The 15,014-nt window shown below is 42.2% G+C and overlaps 1 protein-coding gene across 2 annotated transcripts in view; it reads right to left on the reverse strand.

Annotated features, from left to right (window-relative positions):
- Positions 1-15,014, reverse strand: part of LOC119659220 (glutamate--cysteine ligase) — a 39,270-nt gene that overhangs the window by 13,631 nt on the left and 10,625 nt on the right. Inside the window, exon 1 of one of the 2 annotated variants that reach the window (XM_038067195.1) lies at positions 4,305-4,525. The exons of the other annotated variant lie outside the window; for it this stretch is intronic. Coding sequence (XP_037923123.1) covers positions 4,305-4,342 — 38 coding nt within the window. The 5' untranslated portion in view covers positions 4,343-4,525. Of the gene's footprint in view, positions 1-4,304; positions 4,526-15,014 lie in introns of those variants that run through there. 2 annotated transcript variants of the gene reach the window in all.

Raw genomic sequence — 15,014 nt, forward strand, 5'->3', positions numbered from 1 at the left:
CCTTTGCCCGTCTTTTCAGTAAAATAAGAATACAAAATTGACGTGCAAAATTCGCAGATTTCTGTTAAGCCTCAGATAGGATTTACTGTGTAGCGTTCTTTAAAATGATGATTGAGCTGGTAATCCTAGTGAAACTATTATGATGGAGTCTACGTTAGAAATCAATGACAGTCAAGTAAAAATGAATGACAGTTGCCCGTAACGCTATTTATGTTGTGTTCTCCATTATTACCAAGGAAAGTCTACAAGCAAAGGAAACTAGACTTCTCCATGACACTAAGAACAGATAGTTATATTAATGCAGGCATCGATAGAATTGATCGTTACGCAGCAATGGAAATATTTCCAATAAGGACATGGAGTAAAAAAAAAAGAGAATGATTTCCGCGACCTTTCAAGACGCTTGCACTCTTCCTTCACCGGTGCTCAAGGTGAGGGTGAGGAAGGCGGGGCACCAACCCTATCGGCCAAACCAAAATCAAGTGCAGGTTCTCCACCCTCCTTGTGGTGGTCCCGGAAAACTCTCTATTCACTTTGCTTTACTTGTCGTGATGCAATAGGCGAATGCTCCATGGCCTATTAGGGCGATCAAATCCGAATCTGAAGCGACTTCGGTCACGAAAACTTGCCCGGGGTATACTGGTACCATCGGAACTGGCATAGCCCCTGAATCCGCATATTTCAGGACAAATCCTGGAGGGTGTGAATTCAGCTCGGTTATTTGTTTTTGGCCCCATAGTGGGAGCTTCATGGAAGTTGTGATTACGCTCAAGCGAACAAGAGGCCTTTGGGTCTCAAACGTGGTGTTGCGTTTCAACATAGGTGCCGTACTCCAAAGTTCGGTAGAGATTTAGGTAGGCCTTGTGCCCACCAACATGGGTAATTTGAAACATGCACTCAGTACAGACTGGTATCGTTTTACTTGTTCCAGCGGGGCTCTGATTGTGGTCACAAAATGAATCTGTGTCTGAAGAAAATAATAACAATAATCGTTGGCGCAACAATCCATATGGGTTCAGGGCCTTGAAGTGTGTTAGAGCACTTCATTCAAGACCGTAACGGTGCACTACAGTACACTGTCATGGGCCATCGTGCCTGGGAAACATCTCTTGAGCCCATACAAAAAGCTCTGCTACTAAATCTTATCTCCATCTTCCGCTTGGTGGGAGGGGCTGTGTGTTCTTTGTTAATGGAAGACTGTAGACGGAGGAGCATTAAAATGTAAAGAAACTACAACAAAAGCCTCGGAATGGATACAACGACAGACCCGGAAACGAAATACATAGGTCTAATGATTTGCGAATTTTCTCTTGGAAATACCTACACCCAACACCCAACGCAAACTCGATATAACTGCGCTGGGCAATACAGGTTTCTAAAGAAACGCAACTATACCATATATTATAGCAGTCATTCAGCAAATCATGTGGTTGAATTAGGTTTTCTAGTCAGACAAAAAATGAAACCCACTATTCTCGATTTCGAAAATATAATAGAAAAACTATGCACTTTTCACTTGGGAAGAAAATTTCAAAAACTCAGATTCATGGAAATTCAGGTTTCTAGAGGAGACTGCAGAGTTGAAGAAAAAGACCTTCTACGGGTCAGTCGTTGGCAAGAACTCACGACATCGGTACCAGATATCATATCAAAATGATACATGGAAATTTAAGCTGCCAATTAGGGAGGAAGTTCGTATTCAAACGATATGTTGGCACCCCTAGCTTGCATAGGTGTACTTATCAGAACTGATTTCCGATTTTCAATCAACAGAGTTGCACGAATTGGTCGTTAGAAGTATCCGGTTTGCGAAAGAAACCCACAAACACATGTCTCTCCAGACGGCACTATTTTCAACCAAATTACTGAAAGCCGCCCGTCGCAAGCCTTAATAAATTTCAGAATATATAGGGGTAAAAATATAGGCTCCTTCGAGTCCCCTTTGACAATGAGGTAGGCGTAGACACTGAAGCAGTTTGGAAAGAAACCATCTGCAACACTTACCGGGGGAGCATGGTTGCGACCACGATCGTACGTATCAGATGCCCTAGAAATGAAGCATCAACACTTGACACACACACAAACATATTTAGCCTTAGTCAAAAGAAAATCGAAATGACCGGTTTGATGACGATTGAGAGATCGAAGTTAGAGAAGGGGCAATCAAGATATTGAAGAACCCGGGCACGCGTAGAAACCTATCGTGAACTCCATCGAGCGAAGAAACGACGACGAGGAAGCCTGGGAAAACCAATACACCTAGAATCAGGAAAATCAGCGACAAATAAAATTTCTCTGCAGCAGACAATGGAAAACCTACTGGGGTATGGCCATCGAGTACATTATCTTTTCAGGGTTTTTACCTATGATAACATAGTCAAGTTAATACTGTGCACGCCCACGAAACAATTGCCTATCCTGAAAAATGTTAAATGTTATCTGTGGGTCGAGTTAAAAGCAGCTCGTGATGCCTCGTGTATGATGTGATGTTCCTTCATGCATCCTTTTTACCTTGGCTTCCATCTTCCATGGGTTCATGGACTCTTCGTTTTGGGCTTACATTCAAAATTAGAATTTCTTTCTTTTAAAAACACGAATACGATTTCGTGCAGGGCAGAGGCAACTCATCAGACGCTTTCTTTACCTCTGCCCTGGGAACAGCATGACCGAAGTGGTTACCAGATGTAGTTCGCTCCTTTTTATTATTGGGTATAAGCCATGACGTATGACCACTTCGGTCACGCTGCTCCTAGAGCAGAATCTGATCAATTGCCTCTGCCCTGGACGAAGCCGTTGTCGTCGTTTTAAGAGACTATTTATGACTATTTCTAGAAGGATTTCAGCTCCGTCCCTTGTAAATATTCAATTTTTCTCCAAATAGAATATTTCATTACTTTCTCTTTCAGATAACACAAACTTTTACAGATAACACTTTAAAAAGGACTCCGAGAATCGCCGTGTCGTTAACCAAGATAGAAAGTAAATAGGCGTTTATTTGTGGGCAAGTCTTTAGTGTCCGGACAGCTGAGTGGCTAGAGCGCAAGGCTGTCGTACGGAAGGTCGCGGTTCAAATCTTACTGGTGGCACTGGGATTTGTATCGTGATTTGACGTCGGATACCAGTCGACTCAGCTGTGAATGAGTACCTGAGTCCAATCAATATAATAATTTCGGGCGAGCGCAATGCTGACCACATTGCCTTCTACAGGGTACTGTAATCCTGTTGTGTACCGTTACGGTCTTATATGAAGTGCTCTAATACACTTCAAGGCCTTGATCCAAAATGGATTGTTGCGCCAACGATTATTATTATTAAGTCTTCAGTATATACCAAGTAAACCAGAGATTCCAGAGTGCTTGCTTGAAATACTCTCAGATATTAAACAGTAACAGTACTTTCTAGATTCAAAAAGGTTGAGTATAGTATACGAATACGTTTAAACACCTCCCTAGAGAATTAAGTTCAACGGCCTTAGGAAGCCTTCAAGTCAGAGAATCCCTTCCACCAATGAGAGGGAAAGGAATTGTTAGTTCAAAAAACAACCTGCCATCCAGTGGGTACATAAAGTTGGGGACGAATCCCATTACGACTTCCGTCTTGAATCTTCCTGCTTTAACATCGAATTATTATGGTACGCTTTTGTGAATATGACAAAATCTTCCAGAGGCAAAGGCTTCACCGGTTATTTGTTGAAGAAAAGCTTTCCGATATAGCGCCTTTTTTCCAATAAACTGACTTTACTGTCCGTCTGGGATATTTTCGAGAGGGTTTTCCAAGAATACTCCTGATCCATCTTCCATGGCTTTAGCTGCTTTACGTGATGAATGAATATTGGGTAGATTTAGGGCAGCTCCAAGTGCCGCAGCCGACGTAGGCCATTCAGCCTTTAGATCTGCCAAAATTTACCGGTTGCTAGCTAAGTTCAGCCCCGACTTCATTGATTCATCAAAATGGATTTTGTTATGGATATGATGTCTACCTTTTCCCGGATATGATACTTTTAATACTTAAGACAATCAGTCTGCTTTGCCGTCAGCTTGGTAGACTCGGTAGGAAAACATTAAGATGTTCGAGAATGCTTCGAGGACCGGTGAATGATTGCATGTAGAAAAAGTTTGGAAACTTCTCTGCAGAGATAGCAAATCTCAGGATGCAATATATAGCAAGCATGATAAGATCTAGCGTTCGCGTATAGTCCTTAGTGAAATTATCCATAAAATAGTCCTTTCATTCATTTTTGTAAAGGGCAGCAAGGGGTAAATAGCAACCATATATACATATAAATTAACTCAAGTCATACATACAATCTGAACACATCGCTTGGCCAATGACGGAAACACATCTTGATGGATCTTCAAGGACACATTTATGTATCAACATACGACAGTAAAAACACTTTTCTTCCAAAAACCAAGTTAATTTTCACTTTCCGATTTTCGACAAACACTAAAACAATTAACTGAAATTTTTTTTTGGAACTTCAATCAAAAAAACATAGGAAAAATACGCGATTGTCCTAAATGTAAAAATTTCGACAATATATACCTTATTTTGGCTGTCATTTTTAAGTCAATACAATTAAAACGATTGCTAACGATTTTGGAGACCTTGAACAAGTTCAAAGTGGATATTGGATAAAGCTACGGATATTCTATTTGATCCGAGGTTATATTAACCTTGAAAGGTTATACTTGTATCCTTTTGACCGGATTTCAGGCTGTCCAGGCAGGTAGAGTTACTTTTGGATGGGAATATTAATCAGTCGTTCACGAGATGAAACTTAAAGGGAGGGATAACGAAACAAATATACCAAAAAATAGGAAAATACTACATTAGGCTGGAGTAGAAAGGTGGAGATTCTTCCGGGGCCTGGCATTTTCAAGGAGCCCGACAAGGAAATTTGGATGGAAAAGAGGAATAATATGAGTATTTGCATAATTTTCACACACCAAACCCTTAACTCCGGGTTCAGATTTTGGCTCTACGACCTTGCTTGCAGTGCAGCAATGAAATTTATTCTGAAAATCTGTCGCATCAATAACTCATCTTCCTCTTTTTTCTGGAGTCGATTCATCACCTTCCACTCTCAGAATGTCACTAACCTCCTTGTTTTTGTTACTAGGAATACGGAACTTGCTTGCATCAAATACACATTCAATTTTTCACTGACATGTATTTACAGTGATAATCTCGGCTAACGGATCGGATTTGGTTGGTTGAAAGGAGACCTGTTGATCGTATCTGACGGTCGAAAGATCGCATTGACAACTATGCGATTCTTATCAATGCCTCTCGGTAATAAGTGAACGGCGAATAACCGGTACACGTCAGAACCCACTGTGAGACCTCAGAGTCGTCGATCACCGAAGTCGACGCGGTGATATAAGCCTAGTTCTACTAATGTGGTTGTGTGGTCGGGCAGTGTGCATTGAGATAGAACGCGTCGGCCCGAGCGAGCGTTGATCCGTCCGTGAGTTCCGGAATCAGCTGAGTGTAGGTCAGGTCTGAGGGAACTGAGATAAGAGCTTTGTTTCCGAGGGTGCACCCGTTCCTGATTATTTCGGCCCGATGCACTGATAAGATTTCCATTGGGAATAAAAAAAAAAAATAAAATTCAGAAAATTGACAAAATAACAAAGGAGGAAAATTTGACAGCGTGCGGGCGCAGCATGAAAATACATCGCTCAACACTTAGTAAAAGAGGCAACGCGAGTTGAAGCGCCCGACGAGACAGCAGCACAAATAAAGAGGAAAATTGCCGGGGCGAGGACGACCACTGCAGTAGCCTGCAGTATTAATGTTCCAGAAAATAGCCCAAAGAAAATTGCTAGCCCTGGGCAGGTGGGCCGAGTGGGAGCGCAGTCAACTGCCCTTCATAGAGCCGAAGTAGAAAAGCTTATCAGGTTGAAAGCACAAAAGGAGACAGCGCGCCACGCCATCAGAAAACCGCTTGTCCAAAGCCAAGGTGATTACAAATGGTAAATTATCAACAGAAAAGTCGAAGAGACGAAGGAGTAGACCGCCGGTAACCGACGGAAAGCAAAACATTTGCGGAAGTTCTTTATGAAATCCGCTACAAAATGAAGCTCGAAGACAGTGGAGAAGAACTGAACGGTGCGGAATCCTCCGTCAATTAGGCCCGAAGACAACTAGCAAAAGTACGTTTTGCAGAGCGGCTACTGGGAGAGAAGACTATCGTTTCTACTAGTCTTGAAATAAAAAATCTTGGCTATTTCACAGAAAAGGTCGAAGTAGAGGCGGTGATGATTGGAACATGCCTCACCTAGACTCCAGAGGAAAACGGATCCTGGAAATGGCGGCGAGTTTTAAACACCGAATCCACGCCAACTTGGCTTGGCGAGTTCTGGAAGCTTTCTCAGCCAGAAACGGGGCAGACACGCTGCTCTACAGACGAGAATTCTCCTATGGAACCTTTTCACCATGATACTGAGAAATGAAAAAGAATGGTTAAGAAAATAATACTGGGTATATTTACCACTATTTACCACCTCCTATTAAGGCAGGCCTAGACCGGATATCGGTTGTTGCGCCGTTGATGATGATGATGATATTTACTAGAAATGGAATAGTCCAGGGTGCTTATAAACCAGGGTGCTAGTCATAAAATTATGTCTGCTAATACGGAATTTAGATACCTCCCACTAAATAGGGTAGACGGAAAACGATGAGTCAGATAAACTGAGTAATCTAAGTCGATCGCTTCTCCTTCTGTTCCTCTTAGCTTCGACTGTATTCTGTGAACTAGCAATCTACAAGGAATTGGTGGCAGTCTGGATCAGCCGGCTACTGCGATGAGTGATATCCACTCGCATTATTTGCCATCTACTAATTCCAGAGGACGTAGGCTTCCTACCTGCACCAAATCGGGACAGATTTGGCCGTCTTACAATCATTTACCCTAGAAGATTCGAAACTCATTTGAAAAAGAAAGTGGGAAGAGTCATTAGACTAAAGTCGGAATAATATATAATATAATAAAATTTCGGGAACCACTTGTTCCCTTCGATTGCCTATGCTCTCCGACAATAGAATCGAGGAACCCAGAATGGTCATTTTTTCTAACTTAAGCGGGAATCCCAGCGATGATTATTATCTATTGGACTTGGAAGGCGCTGCAGTATCAAAGGTTTTAGTTACAAGATTCCGGTTCAGAATGATGAACATCACAACAGCACAGCGTTAAGTTCCAATGGAAGCTTCCGTTACAAAGGAGAAAACGGCATTCTTTAAAAAATTGAAGGTAATCCAGAACAGGTGATATTGTAATCTTGATGAGTGGCCTGAAAGTCAAGGTGCTCTTCCCCGGAAGGGCATTTGGATCAATAATGTCGTCATTCTTATCCTCGAAGCGAGTTCCCTTTAGTTCCTAACACATTCAGGAAAGTTCAAACAGGTCTTTCTTCGGCAAGGTGGAGGGATGAATCTGAGTTGAAGGTGAGTTCAATATTAAGGCAATAATGTGTTGATGGGACAATCCAATTAGATCACAGCTTTGAAGCGTGTTAGAGCACTTAATTCTAGACCGCAATGGTATACTACAGTAACCTGTAGGAGGCAATGTGGTCGGCATTGCGCTCGCTCGTGATTATTACCCTGATTTGACTCAGGTACTCATTCACGCTAAGTGGACTAGTACGCGACATCCAGTCACAATACAAATCCCTCTGCCACCAGTGGAATTTGACCTGCGACCTTCTCCTACAACAGCCTAGCGCTCTAACCAGCCATCCGGACACAAAGTGTTAGGGTAATGCTTGATAATAGCAGTGAGAACGGGGCTTGTAGTTTTAAACATCGGATTCACACCAACGTTCCGGTATCCAGGTTGCTGAGTAAAGCATTCCCGATGGAACTATTGCATCGGAATCAGCGGTGTAGACGGTAGAAAGGTAGCGAGTTCTAGAAGACTTCTCCGCGAATGACCATCAAAACAACACGTTTGAAATGGTTGACGCTATCTCTCAGCCTGCATCAGCCCCGCGCTTTCCCGTAGTGTGGAATCTTACGAAGGTGAACAAAGGAAGATTCTTCGAAATTCTTGGAACATCCAAAGCCCCGCTGCAGCACATTTTGGAATCTCGTGCCATTCTAGCTGGCATTGTCGTAAATTCAATTATGAACTTGGTAACAACAGTCTGCGGGGATTCCATGCTCCAGGAGGCACTCAGCTGTGGCAAGCCTTCTACCTATTGGCGGACGGTGGTAATTGCCGACCTGCGGAGGTTGTCCCATGAGCTCCGCCTTTTAGCACAACGTTTAAACAACTGGGCATGCTCCACAATGACACGGTGGAAATCAGCTAAAAGAAGACTCCCCAGCTTGCTGCGATTTGTGAGCTCACGCAGTACTCACTTTGAACAGAGCTTTTGCATACCCAGGTTAGGGTTAACTAAAAATCATATGTATTCAATACTAGTAGTGTAGTACTTGTGTGATAGCCTACGAACTTTACAACTCACCTGGTATGGAAAGGAAGCTGATGGATGCGGAAAATATCAGTCGTATGTAACTTAGGAAGAGGTGTTTTTAGTAGGTAAAAATCTCACACTCTCGAAGCACGTGAACGCTGGGGTCAGACTTTTGAAGATTTCCAACCCTTGAAAGAAGCAGTACGTCCTGAATATATTTCCATATCCAGCAAATGTTGTTAAATATGATATAACCTACTATTGCCGCCTATTCACATTGGCCTGAGCTACTTTAACTCATCTGTCAGTTGAGGATCAATAGGAATAATCCAAAGCTCCTATATTCCTTTTAATCCATTATTCGTCTTTTTCTAGTTTCACATCTCAGTCTTAATACTTTTTTACATCAGAACACTATCTAAAGTTCAAATTCGATTTTCCCTAAAGCCATTCATGATGTAATAACAGAGCGAATACTGATAAAGAAATCTACCGACAACACTTAGCCACTTATAATGGCTTTATATAATCAACAGACTTAATTCAAGTGTGCTTGCTTTGTATCTGTTTTTGCGAAGTGAGTATATTTTTCACTGAACATTCTTCCAGAGGCTCAACAAATGGCAAGTACAAGGTCATAGTTTCGACAAGTATGTACGCAACCATATATATTAGTATTTTGCAAACCACTCGGTCTTATAAGTGATCCAAATGTTCTTAAAAACAAAGAATGAGGACTCAGTGAAGTTTGCTTCCAAACCCATTCCGCTGGTTTGATTGATTCGACGCATTGATTTCTTGGTGGGTGTTTTACATTGAGTGCAATCTTCTCCCCTAACCTTCATGCGAGTCAGCGTGGGTATTAGAACAAGCTCTACATCTGGCTAGTCATAGATATAAATGTCGATAACAATTTGACCCACCCTAGAAATAGTCCGATAGTCGTCATAATGACATGCACAGCATAAAAAAGCGACTGTTTGGATGAGTCAGAAAGATTCTTGAACTTTGAGGCACGCCATTATTCGTGTCGATTATACGACAGTCGCTTCAGCTTGAATCCTTGATTTGGACAAAATATATATATAGTGATGCTGGAATGACTTATGCGTTAATAACGAACTGACGCATTTTTCGAAGGCTAAATTTCTAAACTCTGGGCTAATCATGTCTAGAACTGAAGCCGTTTTGAATAGAGGCTTATATTGTTTGTGGTACTTGTTTATTTTACTTCCTATCATTATCTCATTCCCTGGGAATAGTGCCACTTTTTAGCTGACCTTGAAAACATCATCTGCGGAACTCTTTATAATAATGAGTTCCGCTGATGATGTTTTCAAGGTCAGCTAAAAAGTGGCACTATTCCCAGGGAATTTATTTTGCGCGCAAAAAGCGTCCGTAAAAGGCAGTATTGGGATGACCTTATGAGAATGTGATTGTCACGTCTGCACACTAACCCGCAGCAAGGCTTTGGGTTAGCGTAGAATATCTCAGGCTAAAGATTATTGCAATGAACACAGATATCAGAAGCTGGAACGAAAACCTTGCCAGCTTCTCTATTTGAAAAGGAGTCGAAGTTCTCTCGGAGTCCTAAGTCGGGAAACCGGAAGCTGGACTTTTCAGGCATGAAAAACTTTGTTGATTTTTTATGCTAGAATATTTGACTACACCATCATCATCAACGGTGCAACAACCGGTATCCTGTCTAGGCCTGCCTTAATAAGGAACTCCAAAGCTGTCTGGCGTCCTGACTTACGCCATCGCTCCATCTTAGGCAGGGTCTGCCTCGTCTTCTTTTTCTACCATAGATATTGCCCTTATAGACTTTCCGGGTGGGACCATCCCCCCTTGAAGAGCTTTGACCCTATGGTGAGACGTTTCGAGCGAAACGGTCTCAAAGTTGTATTCTCCTCTTTTTATTGTTCCCGTTTGACCAGTGCGGTCTGATGACTACACAATGGTTCCACTTATATACAATTCGCAGTGTATATACATTGAATATTTCCACTATTTAACTCGATATGATACTGACATTTTGTTTATTATGTTAATAAAAGTAGGATCTCTATCAAACTTTCCAGTATGATGCCTCCTATTAAAGTCAACCTTATCGCATTACGGATCTACTAGGTTGTTCAATAAATTTTGCGGTCCGATAAGATAAGAAAAACACAATTTTATGGTTTGAAATACACTTTATTATTCAGTATACTCCTCGTGGATATCAATACACTTGTTCATACGAGAGTCCAATTTATGAATTCCATCCCTGCAGTGAGAATCTGAAAGGGTTGCAAAATACGCTTCCACAGCTGTTATGACCTCATCATTTGAAGAAAAAGTTAATTTGAGGACTTCCCTCTTTTCGCCTCCTCCTTCATGCCGCAAAACTCTAACACAATAGGAACATGCTCCACAATCATGGCTGGAGGGTGTCAAGGAAGGGAAAGAATCTCAGAGGCCCCGCCTCAATAAGCATCCGAGGCAGAAGGAACAGGGATCGAAACTGTAATCTGTCGTGGATCTCCCCTCCTCGATCGCGACACTCGGGTGCGGAGATTTACGGCTCCACGCGGGCGATTGTTTTGGTTTAAATCGTTAGGCTTATGCGAATCCCTATGTTTGTGTGGTTATTTTCAAGATCCGGTGCAGATCCACGCACTGGTGCATGCACGTGAATTGTGAATAATGACACGTGAGAGATCATAGCGCTCATAGGAACCTCCCAGATTCCTGAGCTACCACAGAGGCATGCAAGCATGTGTCAACCGAGCGCTCCGATGGAGCCTCAGTGATTGTGGCCTGGCCTTCACGATCAATCTCGTCACCTTTTTAGGTTTTCAGGTTAGCTCTTCCCTCTAGGTCGTTTTCACCCACGCAGGATGGTGGTTTGACCATCGAAATCCCTTAATTTTCATTACAGACTTCCAAAAGCTGCTGCTGGCGAAAATTTCTCGATTCCTTGCTGACAAAAAAATGATTTCTCAGCACCGACCGTAGTGTTGCTAAATGGAAAATGAATCTAAGTTCAGGTACTCAACTGATTGGGGCGAAATTAATTGGATCTAAGTGGACGAGGAAAAATGTTTTAGACGATTGTTTTCGAATACCTTAAACAATTGATAAATACGAAACTAGTGAAAAAAACATTTCAGTTTAAAAATTATCATCCCATTTACTCAAGCACCCTGACCAAATGAGGACAAATATTGTTCGGTGTTGATGCCAGCGAAACTGGAACATTTTATGATCATTGTAGAGAATGTTAAATATTCAATTCGACCAAAGATTTCTTTTTGGCTAGTATTTATTTGAAAGCGCTTTAAAATAAAAGCGGAAGTGGTTGGTAACCCGAGCCACCTGAGGATGACAAACTTCTCCTTACCCAGGATCCAATATACAGGGTGCGGCAGCATAACTTCCTTTTTTCAAAACTCCATAAAAACTATTGTATGCATCGGAAAATATTTATTTATTTTTTATAATGTAGGTACATGTCTAAAGTTTTTATTTACATTGTTTTTAAGATCAAATCTGTTAGGTGACGTCCCCCATTCTTCGTACATTGCGTAAACCGATTTCTGGCGTTTGTCATGACTCTTGTTAGCATAGCAGGTGCTATGTTGGCAATTTCTTCTTGGATGTTGGTCTTCAAATCTTGTAGGGTTCTTGGACGGTTCACATAAACACGGGATTTCAAAAAACCCCATAGAAAAAAATCCCAAGGGGACAGATCGGGAGAGCGTGCCGGCCATTCCAAATCGCCTATAATTGAGATAAGGCGCTCTGGAAAGTGTTCCCTCAAAACAGCCATCGATGCTCTTGAAGTGTGTGCTGTTGCACCGTCTTGTTGGAACCAAGTGTCCCCCAAATCCAAATTTTCTAGCCGTGGGAAAAAAAATTCTGTAGCATGTTCACATACCGGTCCGAATTCACTGTCATTGTAACCTCATTTTCCTCAAAAAAACAGGGACCAATAATTCCAGCTGAGGAAATTGCTCACCACACTGTGACTTTGGGTGAATTCAAAGGCTTTTGATGCAATTCTCGAGGGTTGGTGTGAGCCCAGTAGCGCATGTTTTGTTTGTTAACCGACCCACACAAATGAAAATGGGCTTCATCGCTAAAAAAAACAATAGCACCCTCGGGAACGGCATCAAGCAGAAGCTCACACGCGTTCATCCGAGAATTGAAGTCACGTTCTGAAAGTTCCTGCACTATCGCCATCTTATAGGGATGAAAATGAAGATCATCACGAAGAATTCTTCTCACAGAACAATCGGATAGTCCAAGGGCAGATGCGTGTTTGCGCGCAGAACGCCGTGGCGATCGCAACATTCACGCTCCCACTGCTTCAATGTTCTCAGGTGATCTAACGGGCCGAGGGACTCCAGTTCTTCCTTTTGTCGCACTTGCAGTTTGTCTGAATGTAGTGACCCGTGTAACAATTGATTTGCGGTCTGGGACGGGAGCCAACGGGGCTAAATTAAAGCGATTCCGAAATGCACGCTTTGTTGCAATAACCGAACATCCGCTTGAAAAGTAAACCTCAACGGCAAAGGCACGCTCCTCACTATTCCAACGCATGATGGCGACTGAACCGTGTCGGGACAAAACTTTACAGTATCCCCTCTTGAACGAGACCACTAGCGCTCCGCTATGACATCAACTAACTGAGTGGCGCGCATTTTAAAAAAGGAAGTTACGCTGCCGCATCCTGTATATATGGTTGTCCTTTACCCCTTGGTGCGGTATAGCACGTCAACCACAACCGCACATCATCGTTCGCGATTACCTGAAATGTGCATCAGCTCCCCCGGAACCACCCTAAATTTCCACACTCCTTCTCTACTATTGTGCGCCAAGTTCCCTTGGGATGACCCACTCGTCAGCTATCTTGGAGCGGTGGGTTCCACTGCATGGCGTAGCCCATAATACAGTCGTTATGGGACCTGCCCACTGCCGCTTCCACCTTCCGATCACATCAATCACAGATGATAGACCTATGCGCCGAGCAAGTTCTTCCAAGATTGGAACTGTATCAGGCCAGCGTCCTCCGATGTTAACGAAGGATTGGAGCTTTTGAGTGAAAACAGTGATCACTATTCCCATATAGCAACACAGAAAGAACACTCAAGTCCCAAGCTGCATTTCCAGATTTTGGACAAGACAGCGAACGAGGTGCCAGTACTGTTAATGTGTCAGATGACATCCAGTTCGGTGCCACCGTCGGCAGAACACATGTTTCCTAGATATACAAATTGATCAACACCTTCGATGCTCTGTCTGTAAATGTAACCAAGGAAGGTGCGATTATTCGTCAGACTGAAAACTCTGATTCTGGTCTCACCTCTCTTTCCAGAGCCGGTGAGGTGTTTGTAATATTCCACTTACTACGTAGAGGGCAACAGCTTGCAAAACCGATTACAAGAAGAAATAATATCGTACTATTGTTGAAAATTCATTGGAAATCAAGCTCTGATTTCACAGGTGACAAAAGTTACATAGCCTCCATACAATGTAATGAAAAAGAAGACACTGGTGTAAAACGCTCGGCGGTGGAAGTTGCTCAGACTTCAATAAATTTAATCAACAACGATCCAGGATTAATGAAATGTGTTATAACAAGTGACGAAACATGGGTTTACGGATATGACGTAGAAACTAAGGTTCAGTCATCCCAGTGGAGGCATTCGGGATCGCCAAGACAAAAAAAGGTGCGGTCGGTGATGCTCATTGTGTTCTTCGATTTTAATGGCATAGTGAGTCATGAATTTTTGCCACGGGGTCAAACGGTCAATAAGGAGTAGAAGTCCAGCCGTTTGCGTGAAGCAATCCTAAAAATACTTCCGGATTTGTGGCAAAACAAATCATAGTTTTCTTCTTCTTTTTCTTCAGCCTTTGTTCCGTTCACAAGCTGGGTCGGCTCGTCGTGACCGGTTTCGCCATTTGGCTCTATCAAATGCCTGATCTGAATGCAATCTCGAGGCTCTTAAAACCCCATTCAGGGTATCAAGCCACCTTTGTTTCGGCCTGCCTTTTGGTCGCTTACCATCGACTTCGATGTTCAGACCGATCTTCGTTATTTCCTGAACACCCTTCGCATATCCAACAACATCCTTATTGAACTCAAACTGAATTGCTTTGCGAGCAATTTTTTTTTTAATAGCTTTCTCTATGACAATTTTATGAGTCCAAACCAATAAAGCTAAGCGCAACGACCTTTCCTATAAAAATTTCATAATTATATAGCTCACGCCGCTTCGGAATTTCTACTTAAAATATAAAATAGATAAAATAAGGTTCATTCAGATTCATCACATCTGGAAAATGCACAACAGAATCCCACGTAAGCAGGCGGGAAAAAGTCTATGAACAACTTTTTTTCCTCTAATCTAGCTTGCAATATCTGTATTTTTATTGTAAAAAAAATACAAAAGATGTTTTTTAGCTCACATAAAGCATTTGTTATGAAGCTCGTAAATGTATAAGATTGACATATTTACATACTTTAAACATTCAGGAAAGAGGACTGCCGTATTTCAAAGTGTTATAATTAGATCATAAATATTGGTTTCCAACGCA

Source organism: Hermetia illucens, chromosome 6 (assembly GCF_905115235.1).
Source record: "Hermetia illucens chromosome 6, iHerIll2.2.curated.20191125, whole genome shotgun sequence".
NCBI classification, from domain to species: domain Eukaryota; kingdom Metazoa; phylum Arthropoda; class Insecta; order Diptera; family Stratiomyidae; genus Hermetia; species Hermetia illucens.